This window comes from Manis javanica, chromosome 18 (assembly GCF_040802235.1).
Source record: "Manis javanica isolate MJ-LG chromosome 18, MJ_LKY, whole genome shotgun sequence".
NCBI classification, from domain to species: Eukaryota; Metazoa; Chordata; class Mammalia; order Pholidota; family Manidae; genus Manis; species Manis javanica.
This window is the reverse complement of record NC_133173.1, coordinates 21983410-22001520: the sequence shown is the minus strand read 5'-3', so window position 1 is coordinate 22001520 and position 18111 is coordinate 21983410. Positions and strand designations below refer to the sequence as shown.

At 39.4% G+C, this 18111-nt stretch overlaps 1 protein-coding gene across 3 annotated transcripts in view; it reads right to left on the bottom strand.

Moving 5' to 3' along the window:
- GABRG3 (gamma-aminobutyric acid type A receptor subunit gamma3) overlaps nucleotides 1-18111 on the bottom strand; it is a 602876-nt gene that overhangs the window by 33676 nt on the left and 551089 nt on the right. For 2 of the 3 annotated variants that reach the window (XM_037016602.2, XM_037016603.2), the window contains exon 6: nucleotides 14601-14738. In XM_037016602.2, coding sequence (XP_036872497.1) covers nucleotides 14601-14738 — 138 coding nt within the window. Of the gene's footprint in view, nucleotides 1-13842; nucleotides 14108-14600; nucleotides 14739-18111 lie in introns of those variants that run through there. The other variant, XM_073227090.1, reaches the window with a different exon arrangement.

Here is an 18111-nt window from a genome sequence, read left to right as displayed (position 1 = left end):
TGGCCTCAGCTTAAGGTTGCTGCTGCTGCCATTGCTGCTGTTCCTGCTGCCAGCCAGAGCCTGGTCACAACCATCGAAAGGAGCAGAGGTCTGGTTCTCCTTGATAGAGAAACAACTGGCTGCTGTGTACCATGCCTTGCTGGCTATGGAGCCCATCACCAGAACAGCTCTGACAAAGATAATAATCACCTATCCCCTCATGGGGTGAGTGCAAGACTGGACCCAAAGGTCATGGAATGGTGTAACACAGACACCTACTGTATATCATGTGATTGGCAATCTTCCTTTGGCATCCCCAGGGAATAATGAAGCAGACACATTGGCTCAGGTGTGTTGGCTAGAAGGAAAGCCTGCCTCTAATGTGGCCCAATGGCTGTATCAGCATTTGTTGCACATGGGGCAAAAGACAATGTGGGCTGTAGCCCACCGGTGGTGCTTGCCACTGACCTTTGAAGAATTCAGCCGAACCTGGAAGAAAGGCCTCAGGTGCTCTCAGGGGGACTTACACTGAGTCCTGCAGCACCATGGGACAATAGTAAGGGGGCCGATAGCCCTCCTCAGGCAGACTACACTGGGCCTCTGACCATACCAAAAGGATATTGGTATGCCATGACTTGTGTGGATATGGCTACGTCGTGAAGATCAGCAAACCACCAAGAGGGGCCTAAAGCATCTCTTTGCAGCCTATGGCTGGTCACTGGTGACTGAGAGCAATCAAATCACCCACTTTACTGGACATGCGTTGCAAAGATGGGTACAGCAATTAGGAATACAGTGGAAATTAGATACTGTTAAATGGATGTGGCCCTGGATATTTCAACACATGGACAAGCGATGGCTGGTCCTGGCATGGTGGAGTAAAGGACTGAAGGCTGGTCTCCTGTGTATTCCTTGAATAACAGCACAGTGGCCTCCAAAGATCACGATTACTTTCTTCTACAGTTTTTGTAGCCTGAATGTGCCTCCTGACTGCAGCTGCCATGTAATGGCTGGAATGGATGAGCTTTGGACTTAACCTGCATAGGACTTTGAACCTAGTTGAATCTTCTGGCTTAAGGATTATCATGGTTTTATTGCTATTGTCAAGAAAAAGTGCTTAAAGAGAGGCTTGACTTTGTCTAATGATTGGTAAAAGTTTTGCGAGTAATCTAGCATGGTAGTTAGGAATAAGCAAACAAGTGTAGCAAGTGACAATAATAGTGTGTCAGTGTATTAAACACATTTTGTGCTTAGAGAGAGATTGTGCTGTAAAGCACATTTACTTAATCTGCATAGATTGAATCTCTGGCTTGAGGATTGTCATGATTTTATTGCTGTTGCTATTGTTATGTCATTAGTCTGGTCACAATGCTCCAGTTTTCTTTCCCAGGGACCATTGCGGAAGAGGGGGAATGAGTAGACTGTAAGGTGGGATTTCTGAGGCGGTGGCCTGTGGGTAAAATTATAATAATTCCAGAATATCTCACCTGGTTTTAGTGCATCTGCCTGTCAACAGTCGTTCAGGGATGGAGAGAAGTATAGTTTTAGTGCATGTGCATGTCAATAAACATTCCTCAGGGATGGAGAGAATTTCACCTCCATATCAGTGGGTAGTTACCTGGGGGACCAGGACTTATCTGAACCTGAGAGGTTAGGGGGAGGTCTTGCTTGCTTCTGCCTGAGCAGGAAAGAAAGAGATGGCCCCAGACTGCAGTTTGTATGCAATAAATGGGTTTTAAACTTTATTTGTCCTTTTGACTGATTTCAGTTTTAGAGGTATTTTGCCCTGGGATTTCCTCTCCCTGGACTCACAAAGGATAAGGGAGGAGAAAGTTAAGAGGTGTGGAAACTACCTAACATTTGAAATAAGAACACAGGGTATTACCAGAGTGTCCTTGGAGTTATTACTTCAGTGCAAGCTTTTCCTCACTGTGTGGCTTCTTGAATTATGTTCTTTGCTTCCCTAGGAAGAGTAAGCAGGTTGACTAACAGTTTGTATGAACTCTAAGAAGAGTGACCCATGTCATCTGTGACTCGATGCTAATGTGACCCCAGAGCAGAGTGGGGCTGGCCCCCCATGGACTACCCACCTGGACCAGCAGCAAAGCAGGGCAAAGAGGATGTGAGGGGGCTATGCCAAGGGCCAGGTAGGTGGAAAACTATTGAAATGTTAGGCAGGAAAGTAGATATGAGTGGAATGGAAAAAGAATAAGGCCAGGAAAGCCCACTAAAAAAGGACCCAGCATTAATTAGTTAATCAGTTAAAGCTCAAAAAGCCAAGAGTAACTTGGCCTGGAATGTTGGAATATTCCCCAGATAAAGGAGGATACCTCAGCATAGCCCATGTCTTTATTGTGCTAATCATGCAGGCCCAGCTTATTTTTTTAACCTACCTATATGCTGTTTTTTCTCCTTCAGTTCTAATCAAGTAATTTGCAACCTGGGCAACTAATATAGCATGCAGGTCCACCTATAAACAACATAATCAATAAAGACAGGAAGATTGCATTTTAAAGCTAAAATTGCATTTTTAAAAAACCCAGAAAGATAAGAAGTAAGACTCTTAACACATTCTTTAGCAAACAGACAATAATTCAGCCCACTTTGGAGGAAGGGCAGTCTTAACTGATAAGCTCCCAAACCAGGAAGCTGCTATCCTGGGAGAGAACAAGAGCAGTACATTTCTTGTGTTAAGCTAACTTTACAGAATTACCTGGAGGACTGATACCACTTGACAAGTCCACACCCCCAGCCCTTTGTCATATACCTGAAAAACACCCTTAAAAGGGGGAACTCCCAACCTTTTGAGGTGCTCCTCTCTCTGAGGTCACCCGCACTTTCCAAGTGCACCACCTTTTAATCTTAAACTTTCTCTCTCTGACCTTTCAGGCTGTCTCTCCTTGCTTAGGTGGCCTGTACTTTTTCTCTCTTTAAGTAACTTTAAATAAAACCTTTACTCTGCTTCACTACTATGTCTCTGCCCTTCAATTCTTCGTTGCGGCGGGGACAAGAACCGAGGAAAATACACAACGCCCCCAACAGAAATACTGCTGCAATTGTACAGTGTTCTGATATTTAAATGAGTCTCTTGTTTTAGAGCACATGAAAAGGGGAAGGTGGACAGCAAACCCCAAGGAGCTTGACTCTGACCTCAGGCTTCTCAGTGGCCGGGAGGCCAGCGCAGGAACGAGGCAAGGGCCAATGAAGAGATCGAGAGGGGGGTGTTAGGGGTTGAGCTGGGAAGGTGGGGCAGGCATTCTCATTCCCCTCTCAGTGAGATGTGCTGTGCACAGTGACAGGAGCAGCATGCAAAAGGCAGGTTATTTTCCAGGGAATGCTGGCATTTGTAAGGAAGTACTTTCTGCACTGATGTGCCTGTTCAGTGACAACCAGCAGAAATAGGACGGGTAAGAAGTGTCACTGGACAAAGAGGAGGGCCACCCAGGTCATCTGATTGATATGCTGCTGTGCTGATGACATCTCCCCATTTAACAGAGGGCTGGCTCCGGCTGGCAAACATTTAGTTATCTTGGCAACCGGGCTTGCAGTTCCAGACTATGTTAATTTAACCACAAAAAAGGAAGCCAGACCCAAATCCTCAGGTGTGTTGGACATGTATCTTCTGGATGGACATTAACAACTTGAGCTCCTGACCCCTTTGGGGATTCATAATTAAGGAATTAATTCCCTACTTAGGCAGTCAGTCTTCTAATAGGTCTCATGCCATAAGCAATGTGGACATCTTAAATATAAATCCTGATGAAAGTATCCAGGGTTTTCATAGAAAATGAAATTGTGATAAACCATGTGCTTGTGCTAGTCTATAAACATTCATATCAAATAACTAAATAAATTTATCTGCTCTGTTCCTTTCACAAATTTCAGCTCAGGTATTTGTATCCATACACAAAGTCAGTATTATCTTTAAAGTGCTAAGTAGATTAAAATGGCCCTTATTAATTAATTTTAAATCATGAAACTATAAGTAAGACATGAAGCATACTACTAAAATTTTAACATATTTTCTTTTCTACCACATCACCTTAATGTACTAAGATGACAAACTAAGTGTTTATGAAGTGGAATATTTGTCTTTTCCATTTGTTTGTTAAACAAATGGTTGTTTTCCAAACATTCGTCTACCAAGTATGTTCTTTGAGGTAACTACTTTGTTAGATCTGTGGGATACAACTGGTTAATTCATTGGAAGACACACGTTAAATTAATGCTGAGCTATTATTACTGAATTTTTCAAGATCCTTTAATCCTTGCAAGATCCTTATTTATGAGGCAGACACTAGTACTGTCCTCCCCATTTTACAGAGAAAACTGAGGCTCAGAGATAACCATTCAAGATGACACAACTTGTAAGTATAAGCCTGGAATTTAAACCCAGGCAGGATGGCTCCAGAGTTCTTGTTATCAATTGTATCTCACATTTGCTGTTTGCTTCCAATCATAATACAGTGCAGTGTGGTAAGTGCTACCTTGGGACAAGGTTAGGACACTGTGGAAGTAAATAGCTGTCCTACTTAGCCTAGTTTTTGAGGGATTCCTAAAAATGGCTTCCTGACTGAAAGATCTTAAAGCTTAAGAAGTAGGGATGATGAAAGCTAAGCAGGTTGGAGTGGGAGAGAATGGGAAGGAGTGGGGTATGCAGTGCTTACTAGGATGTAGACCAGAACAAGTACTCCAGGTGGCATTAGCACAGGGCTGGGAGAGTTATTTGACTTGTCCTAAGCAGAGCCCCCGTAGCACTTTCTAGAATGACGCATTCAGTAGGAACACTTAATAACTACCTTGAGGCTATGCCAGGATGGCTTGCCATTGGTTTTCATGAACAAGGATATTTTTAAGACTCAGGCTTTCCAGTTGCATTATGGGGACAATAGCATAACTACCTTAAAGGGTTGTAGTAGCATAAAGAAGCATATAAAATAATAAGATGTTAGCAGCATCTTAAACCTGGCAATATAATAGAGCATTCCTTGCCAGAGTTCTAAATTTCAATACTAATGTAAGTATTTTACAGATAATTTTAAACTATCATATCCTCTTATATCAGTGTACAGATTTAAAACTCTTCTGATCAAATTATTGGAAGCAGTAATAAAATTCCATAATGAAAAAAAGATATATATCATCCATGCCAGAGAATATACCAAACAATGAAGTTTAACCCAATACTTGCCCAGAGAAGTAAACTATTCTGAAAACTAAGAGTTAGCTACAGGAAGGAAAGTTAACTTGTTGTAGAAGTGATGTCATGGAAAAGCTACCGGCCTCACAGGGAGAGGGTCTAACATCAGCTATAGCATGTATCAGCTGTGTTGATCTGGGCCACACACACGATCTTCCTGAGATTCAGTCCTTCATCCATTAATAAAGATATCGGCACATGTTCCACCTTTTTCAGAGTACAAGGCAAGAAGCAAATGAAAACCATAAAATGGTGTGTGTATGAATTACACTGTCATCATATACTAAGAGCTATAATTTGTTCAGGTCCTATGGAAAGATAATTTTGTCTTTAAGGAATAATTAATTAAATCTGATTTTTAAAAGAACAGACTTAGCCAGATGTGATTTGTATCATAGAATTTCAATTTTCATAGTGGATGAGCAGTTCATTCAACCAAGCAGCAATTTTTCCACATTTTCTCTCTCAATTAGAGAAGGAGGATGACTCACAGTGGGTTTGAATGATTTTTCACTCAATCTTATGAACAAAGATACTGTCGCTATTTTTAAAATACTGACTCTAAAACCCAGACTGATATATTACCCAGATTGCATTCAGACAAATATGACAAAAAGACAAGAAGAAACCTCTTTTAGAGTTTCTCCTACGGGAGCTATTTCAAATATACATTCCTATTTGCATTCAAGATATGAATCTCACTACAATGCCCTGTTAAAACATGTTTCATTGAATAAAGTGCTAACAGCTGATTTAGTGGACATTTATTAAATAAAGCCAATGTGTGAATCTCATCATTCTCCTTCACAGGAAGTACACTAAGACAATAATAATAGATACCATTTATATATATGGATGGCAATTACGCATGTACATATGTTAGTTCATTTAAATTCACAAGAGCCATGTAGAGGAGAAGGCAATCTCCTTCTCATTTATGAGAGAGATGCATGGGTGAGTCACAGCCGTTGCCCAAGGTCAGAGGGCAGAAAAGTGGTGTTACTGCATTCAGACCAGTCTGATTCCAGGGCTCCTGACCTTTGTGCTCACTCTTTGCCATGGGCGCTGTTGGAGAAAATATTTTAAAGTATCAGCTGGAGCAAGAGCTACCTGTTGGACATATAAAACTTCACATAGAGAATAACTTTGAGTGGGGGAGTTTGGAGAATTACAGAAGCTGTTAAGCCTAAGGCTCTAATAAACTTCAGAAAGATCAAACATCTACATCAAACTGTGTGGCCTTTGCTGTAGTCATGGAAGAGCAGCTCTTTTTCATGGTTACTTTGACTATAACTTTATTCTCTTCTGGGGCCTATTTTGGGCTTTGTAATGAAACAGACATCAGGGGAAAAGCTATTCATGCAGTTAATTTTGGGCCCCAGGCTTCTGACTTGATCTCCTACTTTGAAGGCAGAAGCCTTTGCTAGGGCTGCCTCTCCTACAAAGCCACTTTTGAACGTGCTCCGAACATACTGTAACCATGCAGTTGTGTAAGTCCAGCTTACATTGCTGGTTCTTTTTCACAAGCTTTCTTAGATGCCTGGACATTCGGGACAAAGAAATGCTGTGTGTTCTGCCCAAGTGATTTTAGATAACTGGACTTAGGTTGAAATGAACCTTGTGGGTAGCCCCGATATGGTAAGGAAATGGCTTAGCATGCAAGTATCTTAAAGAAGATAGCAGCAGCTTGCTACAGAGATCACAGCTTGCTATAGAGATCACAAATGCAATCCCTCTCCCTCTCTTCCCTGAGCCTAAAAACATCATTATGTTATCTGTATTTTTATTGGCTGTTTTGTTGTATATAAAATACCCTTTCTTCTCACACTTTGAATTACATCATCTTTTAGTCACTAAGATTTCTGGGGAAAAGTCAGATGTATGTGTTACTTTTGCTCCTTTGATGGAAATGTGTTTTTTTTTTTTCTCTAGATGCTTAAAGTCATACTTTCTGCCTTTGCTTTGGCCTTTAATGATTCAGTGTTTTCCTTTATACTATTCATCCTTTGGAATTCTCAAGTATTCCTGAGTGTGTGATTCCATGTTTTCATCTATCTAGCATAATTTAAAGCCATTATTTCTATACATATTGTTTCTAACCCATTTTCTATGGTTGACATTTCTGGGATTCCAACAACAGTTAGTTTTTAATTTTTTTCTTTATGAATATTAAAACTTTATATCCTATCCCACATATTTATTACACTCTTAACTCTTTCATTATTTTCCTTTTTCTCTTCAGTTTTGATATTTTATATTGATCTGTATTATAGTTAACTGGTCATATTTTTCCTCTAGTAATTTATTATTGAATTTCTCTTTCATGTTTTTAATTAAAATTCTTGAATTTTCATTTAAAATTTCCATTTGAATGCTTTTCTTTTTACTAACTCCTATTATCTGGTGAAATTTGTTTTATTGTTTGCTAATAAATTTGTATCATTAATAAATTATATTAATATTTGTTACTAATTTATCTACATTTTGTATTTTCATTTGTTAATTTCTCTTTTCCTCTGTTCTTTAAAAAATATTAGTTACTCCCTTACTAAAGTCTTTGTTGGTTAACTCCAATATCTTAATACCTAGGTGTCTGTGTCTATCCCCTATTATTTTTCCTTTGGGTTTTGTTCATTTGGCAACAAAACACATGTGGTATGAAAATTTTTATGAAGATTATTATCTTTCAAAGAAAGTTCATCATTTTCTTTTTGGTCTATAAATGTGGGGCTAATCATTTTAACAGAACTGGAGACGGGGGTAACTCATGCTTGAGCTATAGTTTGACCAGATTTTTCTTGCCCATCTCACACTTGTTCTAGGGATGGCCCTCCAGGGACTCTAACAGAGCGTGGTATGTTCACCAAGGCCTCTCCTCCTGGGCTCCTCTTCAAGTATCATTTTTGTTTTCCCAACACTGATGGACTCTTAGGCTCTATTCTGCTTCTTAGAGGCTTTTTCTTGCCTTCTTAACCTATTTCTCTTCAGTTTCAGGATTCAGAAAATATCTAGAGCATAGAGTTCATTTCTCTCTGGGACTCTAGTCCCTAGGGCCTGTAATAATGGAACCTTACTGTAGCTCCAACCCAAGGAAAATATTAATAATGTATTACATTGGTATGGCCCATTTGTTACAATTAGTGAGCTAATACTGATACATTATTAGTAACTAAAATCCATATTTTTTTCAGATTTCTTTATTTTTTGCCTAATGTCTTTTTACTGTTCCAGCATCTTAGTCAGGATAAAATATTGACTTTGAGTGGATGTGACAGTTTCTCAGGCTTCACTTGTTTGGGATGACCTTGACAGCTTGGAGGAGTAAGGCATTTTGTAGAACATCCCTCAGTTGTGATTTGTTCGATGTTTTCCTCATATTCGAGGTCATGAGGGGTTATGTGATTCTGGGAGGCAGACAGTAGAGGTGGAGAGTCCTTTTCATCACATCATATGAAGGGTACAAATACCAACATTGTATGACTTATTGGCGTTGATCTTGACCTCATTGTCTGATAGAGTGTCTCTCAAGACATCTGCTCTGTGAAACTATTTTTTCCCTTTTTTCCATACTGTACTCTTCAGAAAGAAGTCACTATGTGTAGCCCACATTTGAGGAGTAGGAGTCAGTGTCCACTTCCTTGAGGGAATAATATCTACATACATAAATTACTTGGAACTACTATGCATGGGGCATTTGTCCATATTTTCTTATTTATTCAATCACTTATTTATATCAGTAGAGACTAATGGATATTTATTTTAGACCCACTTTTGGGGGACACAATTCAACCCACAGCAGTAACCTAGAAAGTATCACACACTGTGAGGATTAATTGAACTTGGAAGTGAAATGTTCTCTTTGTAACAAGCACATTTTTCGTACTGGGATTCCCTAGTGGCCTTCAGGATCAGTGACCTCTTCCAAGTGGACTGGGTGAAGTCCTAACACCCAGTACTTTGGAATGCAGGCTTATTAGGAAGTATGGTCATGTAGGTGTAATCAGTTAAGATGAGGTCTAACTGAAGTACGCGGCAGAGCCTCATACAGTTTGACTGGTGTCCTTACACAAATGGGGAACTTCGGACCCAGAGGCAGTAACACGCAGAGAGAAGATGATGTGAAGACTCAGAGAGAGTGCCATCTACAAGCAAAGGAGAGCATTCAGGGACAAATCTTTCCCTCACAGCCCTCAAAAGGCACCACCAGCCTGTGATAACTTGATTTTGGACTTCCTACCTCCAGAACTGTGAGACAATAAATTTCTGTTGTTTACCCATCAGTCTGTGGTACTGTTATGGTAGCCCTGGAAACTAGTATCATCACTTATGCTCTTGAGCAGCCTTTAAGAATATTAATGAATGTATTCATTATATTAAATCAAAGTCTCAGAGTGATGTAAACAATATTTTAATATTCCTGTTATCCCAACAGAGAAAAGTAGGACCACTCAAATAAAAGTGGCTGTTCAGGTACATGACCAAAGGACCCTGGGTAGAGGGGGGACAGAGCCCACACAGGTTCTGTGACATGAGGCAGCAATGAAGACGCCCACCTCAAAGCACCTGGTGTTGGCAGCACACCTGCAAGCTGGACACCTGGTCTTATGATTCTGAGGTTTTTCAGTGTTGTTCCATTTCACAAATAAGTTCCATAGTGGAATTATTTATATATGCTTAGAAACATGGCACAATAACATCCATCCTCTTCAGACTTCACAATGATTTTTGACACTCAGTTAGATGATTCTCCAAATGCTTTAATCTTCTTGGAAGAAAGGGGTTATCACAATGATTTTTGACACTCAGTTAGATGATTCTCCAAATGCTTTAATCTTCTTGGAAGAAAGGGGTTATGTAAGTACATATTATTGCCATCTCCTTTTGAGTTAGGAGATTGAAAACAAGGAATAAAATTTGTCCATAAAAGGACATTCATCTAAGAAAGATCCTATAAAAGTCCATCTGAATACTGTGGATGACTCTCCACATGGTGAAGTGCCAGTCACACTTAGTAAACAATTGTATTTCATGAATATTCACTAAACAGCCTTAACAGTGACTCCTAAATTCATAATGGATGTGGCTAGAAACACACGCGTGGAACAACACAGCGCAATGTGCGGGCACAGCGTGACTTCTCGTCTTCATGAGCTCCAGTCACCACTCTCCCATCTCACTTTTTCTTGAGTCCATGGCAATGCTGCATGGTTATATATGGGAAATATTCTCCTGTATCCCTGTTGCCTTTCCTGCAAGCTTAATTGTGACCAAAGTTTTTTTCTATGCAAATTGGACCATGGATAAAGGAATAAATGAATGGCTAAAATAAAAATGTTTTATTTAATTCCAAAGGATTATGAAGAGCTTATCTACAAAGCAGAATTGGACACGTGTCATGAATCTGTCTTACGGTACTAAGGGGCTCATGTTACCTCTTTTCCAGACCCATTAGATATGGACATGAGTCCCATTAACCTTGAGTTAAAACAGGAGTATGCTACCCTGAATTCCTTTAATTAAGAAGCAGGGTATCTGGTTAGAGCTACCCAAACTGAAAATGATATTCATAAAGCCTCTCTGAGGATCTTACAGAGACAATGTGAAGCTAAGAATGGTGTAAGGAAATATACTGAATAACAGGAAACTCACCTGAACTGAGTTGATCTTAAGAGTATGAAAACCAAATACTTTATATCTGTAGAAAAACTCCTGTAGGAACAAGTTTTTTTGTTTTTGCTTTTGTTTTCATACATGGAGACATAGTATAAGAATGTGATTGCCAAATAAACACCAAAAGGGTTATTTTTACTTCTTACCTTATATATTTTGTAAACACTGATGAATCAGTTTCCTGGTTCACATAATCTAGATTCTGCCAATGATCAACAACTGCCTGCTGTGAATATAGTGTTAATGTGATGAATGCCCATCAATGACTAATACTGCATGTAAAGATTATTAATTAATGAACATATGACTTGGAATTCTTTATCATCCAAAGGATGTTTTCCTTAGAAGTATAATTATACAAAAGGCTGACTATAGTTGTAAAAGTTTTACAAAGTGTAAACCTGGACCCATTCTGATTTTCTTATAGGCCATATTATTGCTAAATATAAATTTATTTACTTAAAGAAAATTATTAGTCTCCATAATAAAATTTTAAATGAGAAATAAAGCTTCAAACTTCTCTGTGGTGGAATGCAACTAGTTTTTTTCTTTATCAGAGTAGAAGTGAAGGGCAAATATAAATATTCAATATTTATCCAAGAATAGTCTTAATTATTGACTAATATGTTGATTAAGTGGGACTACTTTTGGCATTTTGTCCTCAACTATGACACTTAAATACTCAACATGTCTTCTAAATCCAAAAAACAATATTATTTCACAGAAATTGAATGCCCAGAGTGGTGTTTTGTGGACTAATAATACCATCCAATACGCCTGTGTTAGTCTCCTAGGTTCTGAGCATTAGAATGTGGGCATCTTTGGGGGCCTTTAAGCTGCCCACTACAGTGCTTTATTGCAGTGTGTCTAAAGCCCTGCCAGCAAGATTGTAAATAATCTTGTGAAGTCTTCCCTTCATTAACTTCTTAATTACCCAGTTTGCATGTGTCATTTGTTGCCTGCTGGAGAATTGATGAAACTTTTTTTTTAAAGATAAGTGAAATAGCAGCTTATCTTTACGTTTATCGTAGTACTGATCCAATAGAGAGTGAAAATATGCGGTGTAAGCGAGAGGGAGATGTGCTATGCGGAGGAGGGGAAACAGTGCATAAGGATAAGCCGCGAGCGTCCGTGTGCAGCCCCGTCGGGGAGCCGTGGCAGCGGGGAGCCAGCACCTGGGATAGTGGGGAGCAGCATTACCAGCTGAACACACGGAAGAGGGTGGAGCTTTCAGAGGCTGAGATCACAAACAAAATAGGACCCAACCCCCTGGAAGAGCGGGAGTGGGACAGTAAACAGACTGGAGTGTGCACTGTCATGAAGGTAATATTCCTGAGCAGGTGAACATTTGATTTCCAGGGGAAGGTGAAAAATCCTAGATATTCTCTATGTGTAGCCCTCCAAAAGGCCATCATATATGAAAATATATACAAGCATACCTCTGGGATAAACATTTCAAAGGGAGATGAGTAAGAAAAAGTGTTTAGAAAGACTCCTAGGGGAGGTGATAAAGGATAATGGGTTGAGAAGCATTGGACTGTGCAGTATGGTCTGATAACCTTCAAGCCCACTTGAATTTCATGGCCAACGACTTCAAATGAGACCAGTGATGGTGGTTGTATGGTTCTACTTTTTTTTTTTTTGCCCCATAATGTCGCATAGGTACAGTGCAGAGTGGATAGAAGGCTGGGTTTAACTAGGGTTGGGTTTTGTGCAAGAAAAAGGGGAACAGGAGCTGAGGGAGTGTGCAGAAGAGAGATCGCAATGACTGCTCAAGAACTTCCCACTGGGACATGGGGCCTAGAGCATGCTGGGCCTCTGCAGGCAGGCGTGGGGGGAGTGGGACCACTGCGGGTCCATGGGACGGTCACCAGTGACAGCCCATCGGTTACATCTCACTCCTGTTCAAATAGCATCTGATTTGTTGGAAGCAAGTGAGTTTGATTTTTGTTAAAATGTAACTTATTTTGGAATATGGTTTTTGCTTATTTTCTAAGGGAGAAATGGTGATTTATAAGATTCAACATGATGTGAAGTTTCATGTAAAAATAGGAGAAGCCAGATAAGAGCAGCAGATGGAACAATATTTCTAGCAATGCCGATAACATTCCTTGACATCACGGAAAGGTGGACTTGGCCAAAAATGGACAAAGAATTTCAGGGAAACTGTCATTTTTCATTCATAAAGGACTGTCCTAAATATCACTTCTGTCTTCCACACAGTGTAGTGTAAGATGATATGTATTTGTTAGGCCGATGGGTAAGTTCCTGGTTTGTTCATTACTCTCTCATGTCTGCTGTGTTTTTCTAGTGAGGATGAATGCCCCTCATTGTTGCCAATGAATGTTTTCTATATTTTTTTTTACCCACAGTAACAACTAGCTCAGTAATTGCTGGACTATTCCCCCCACCCCATAGTTCTCTCTCCATGTGCTACTTTCACTGCTGGCATTTTCTTACTTCACAACCTCTGGGCCAGTTGTGTTCAACTTTGCATTTCCTTTCCCTTAGCATCCCAGGAAAGAAAAAGCAGTATGGACATTTGGCACTGAAATGCTAGTACAACTCTCCCAGGTTTGTGGTTATTCTCCTTTGGGCTGCCTCACATATGAAAGATCTGTTAGTGCATGCTAACCCTTCAGGGAGCAGAATTACATTTTTAATGTAGATGACTCATAATGGGAAAAAGCTTTCCTAAAATATTTTTCTTCATGGTTCCTTCAGAGTTCATTTAAATAATTTATACATTGTTAGGTAAAACATTTCTTTTCATCCAATTACATGCTTTATAATATGCATAGAATGGTCACTTAATAAAATAAAATCGATGGATAATTATTGTGCTCGAAATACTGCAAAATAAATTCAAAGGTTAAGTTTAGAGTGAAGGAAAGGAAGAAGCTAGGAATTAAAACTCAAAGGATATTTCACGCCAAATTCTTTTATTTGTGGGTTCTCAATAATATTTGATTCTTATGTATGTGGAAAGTTGTAGAACTCTTACCATAAGTAAAATTGGTTCATATAAATATGGTCAGTAGTGGGGAGTCCAGGTTAGGTTTATACACATGTTGAAACATAGTCTTGATTCAAAATATAAGGCAATTCCATATATACAATGCAATAATCTTCAGTCATAAAAACAAATGAAATTTTGCCATTTGTGGCAACACGGATGGACCTAGAGGGTATTATGCTCAGTGCAATAATTCAGACAGAGAAAGACAAATACCATATGGCTTCACTTATGTGTGGTATCTAAAAAACAAAACAAACAAAACAGAAAGAGACTCATAAACAATGAAAACAGTCTGTGGTTGGAGCAGAGGAGGGTTTAGGAGAATGAACAATAAAAAGGGGAAATTAATGAGAATGTTTGATATCCTCACCTTGGTGGTAGCTACATGAGTGTATATACATGTCAAACTCCATGGAGCTGTACGCTAAGATTTGTGCATTTGGATGTATGTACCTCAACAAAATAAAAATAAATACAAATTAAAAATTAAACAAAATAAAATCTCATTGGGTATTTGAAAAATACATATGTGGCAATTCTAATAATCTTTTTCCCATCATAATTAAAGTGTTTAAAGTAATTTTCACGTTTGAACCAGTTGTTTTGCCTCAGACACCACTGAAGCATCATGGTTGCCCTAATATAATTAGTTAAAATGGACACATGAAGGAATTCTATGCTAAAAGTGAAAGGTCAGATTTTGAGAGCTATACCTCTCAAGTTAATTCCTACCTGCAGATGTTGTTACAATTTCCGTGGTGTTTCTGAGGCCCATGAAGTCAAACTGGTAGAGCCGCCAGGATTTCTGATCAGCCGCCTCAACTGAATTTTTTCTCCATCTGTAAATCATTTCTTCTTTGGGGTAGCCATCTAAAAACACAGAACAAATATTTACACTTGAAGATGTAGCTTTATAAGGTACTTATATCAAAATTATAATTTCGATCATTTAACAAATGCTAAAATTTTGCCATATCTGTTCTGAAAAATTTCCTCAAAGCCACAGAAAATCTAAAAATGAATTAGCAACCCAGAGAGCTCCTGCGGCAGGGCTTCGTAATCGGCAAAGTCTTTCCAGCCATTAGCCTGGCTGTGGTCTGTGAGGACACGGCGGGTAAAGAGCTATTGTCTTCATTTCCTCCACCTGGGAGGGCCACCACCTCACCGTTTGGCTGTAGGGAACCTTCAAAGGGTAGAGCTGCTGTCAGAGTGTCCCTAGATCCTGGATACCTAGGTCGGTCTGCGTACCTGGTCCACACCCGTCACACCTTCCACCCTTCCCCAGAATGGCATATCCACCGAGACCGCAGGATGCCGGAGGGCACTGCCTCTCAGTCCTGCTTCCGGCATCAGTTTCCAGGTATCATCAGTGAACTTTACCTTTTACAGAGACCAGTGCTCATCTTGGTAATTATCCCAGTAAGCAAGATGCTCTTGCGCATGCTGCCATAACCTGCCCAGAGCCAGTGTCCTGGATCGGTGTCATGCCCCCCTCCTGCTGGTACTGTTACCAGGGCGCTGGGGGCTACCTGAGCCTGAGCCAGAGATCCGCCCAGTGCCTGCTTCTCTACTCCTGGATCTCCACTTCTGAACAGTGCTTGGGGCAGCACCATTAATTCCAGGCTAGAGCTCTCTGTCCTGGTCGGAGGGCTGACTTTGCACACTGGCTTTCTGTGTCACGCTCCTGTCTCCAAGCTCTGCAGCAGGCCTGCCCCACAGGTCATGCCCCCTACTCCCCAAGAGCATGTTGTCCCCCAACGCATGACAGCACTGGTTTTATTAGCCCTTCCTTAGTCACATAGACGCTGAAGGCAGGAGGAATCTGTTAGGAGGAAATGTATGTACCACCCTCATACATATAAAAAGCAATGCATTAATGCATTAATTAATTAATTAACTGAACATTGCAAAGATCAGTTTGCAAAACCCTTAAAGAAAATATGGCTTCTTGGTTATTTCCCGTTCTACCTATCATTGCTAGCTTGACTCTTTCACTCAAAGACTAACATAGATGAAAGGGGTGCCACCTGCTTTCTGATCGTGGATCGCTCTGTGCCACTGTCAGCATGGCAGGGACACCTGCTCTCCCTGACTTGACAATGTTGATATCAAGGCACTAAGGCTCAGCTCCAGCATTTCTATCAACCAAACATTTTAATTGCCATTAGCCACTGTTCTTTGTACTTTATCTTCCCATTAGAGTGTCATAATTTAAAAAAGCACTTTATGCTATAACATTGTTTTGTTAAACAGATTTATGAGATATAATTTACATACGTAAAACTCACACATTTCACATGCATAGTTCAGTGGTTTTACTATATTCTCTGAGGTGTAGCTGCCACCATAACTTTTAGAATATTTCTTCACCCAGAATGAAAGTCCAGCTCCATTAGCACTCACTCCCCACCCCCCTCATCAAACACATCACTTGCCTCACCCTGCCTCATCCACCCACTAATATATCTTGTCTATATATTTGCCTATTCTGGACGTTTCATATAAATGGAATCCTACATGTTATATTTTGAACTGACTTCCTTCATTTAGTATAATGTGTTCAAGTTTCACTCATATTGTAGCACATGTCAGTGCCTCATTCCTATTTATTGCCCAGTAACACTCCACTATACGAACACACCATAGTTGGTTTAACCAGTCATCAATTGGTAGACAGTTTGGTTGAGTCCACTTTTACACTATTAAGAATAATGCTGCATGAACGTTTGTGTGTGAGATTTTGTGTTGACATAAGTTTCTAGTTCTTTAGGGTATATACCTAGGAGTGGAACTGTTGTCATAGGATAACTCTACACTCAAATTTTTTGAGGAAATGCCAGTGTTTTCAAAGTGGCTACACTTTAAGATCCTACCAGCAATGAATGAGGGTTCCAGTTTCTCCACATCCCCTCCAACATTTGCTAGGGTCTGTTTTTTAATTGTAATAGTGGATGTGCAGCAGTATGTTAGTGTTTTAATTTGCATTTCCCTAGTGACTGACACTGAATCTTTTCATGGGCATATTGGCCATATGTGTATCTTCTTTAGTGAAGTGTCTGTTCAGATCTTTTTCTCATTTTTTATACTTGGTTATTTGTTTCCATATTGTTGAGTTTCAAGTTATTTGCGTATTTTGGGTACAAGCCCTTTATCAGATATATGTTTTATGAATACTTTCTGTCATTCTTTGACTTGTTTTTTGATTCTCTCTCCTTCATGTTTGAAGGAGAGCTTTGCTATTATAGAATTATTGGTTAACAGCCTTTTTCCTTCAACATTTTGAAGATGTCATTTAATACCTTCTATCCACCAAGGTTGCTGATGAAAAATCTGCTATTAAAAAAATTAAAACTCGCTTTTAAGGGATCTATTGTTTTTCTCTTTCTGCTTTAAATTTTTCTGTCTTTGACATTTGTCAATTTCACTATGGTGTGTGTAAGTATGGTTTTCTTTTAGTTCATTGCAGTTTGTTGAGCTTCTTAGATATACAGATTAATTATTTTTGGTGAATTTTTTGGCCATTAGTTTTTCAAATAATTTTGTCCCTGTTTCTCTGCTTTTTCAGCTCTGGGATTCCCAGTAAGTATACATCGGTAATCTTAATGAGGTGCCACAGGCACATGACTTTCTACACATTTTTCTCCATTCATTTTTCATTTCCATTGCATAATCTCTAGTTGCTCTTCAAGTCTGCTGACCCTTTTTTCTGTCTGCTCAAATCTGTTGCTGTGGTTTGTGAATTTTTATTTCAGCTCTTGTACTTTTCAACTGAAGAATTTTTATTGGATTCTTTCTAATAATTTCTCTATCTTTTCACTGATATTCTCAATTTATGAGACCTGTCACACTTTCCTTTTTAATTATTTGCACATGGTTTACTCTAGTTCTTTGAATTTATTTAAAACAGCTTAAATTCTGTGTCTAGTGCACCCAACGCCTGAGGTTCTACAAGAGTGACTTCTACTGATGGCTTTTATTTCTGTGTCTCTGCAGGCTTTATAATTTTTGTTGGAAGCTAGACATTTTCAATAATGTCTTGTAACAAGTCCAGCATTGGAACCTTCCCTCCACTCCACGGTTCACTGATGTTTTGAGGTGTTTGGTTTTGTTGTTCTTCTTCTTCTTGCTGCTCATTTTCTTAGTGACTCTCCTGGACTAATCCTGTGAATCTGTGTTTCTTATATGTACAGCCACTAAGTTCTCTGCTCATTTGTTTTTGTTTTTGTTTTTATTTTTTTAAGCC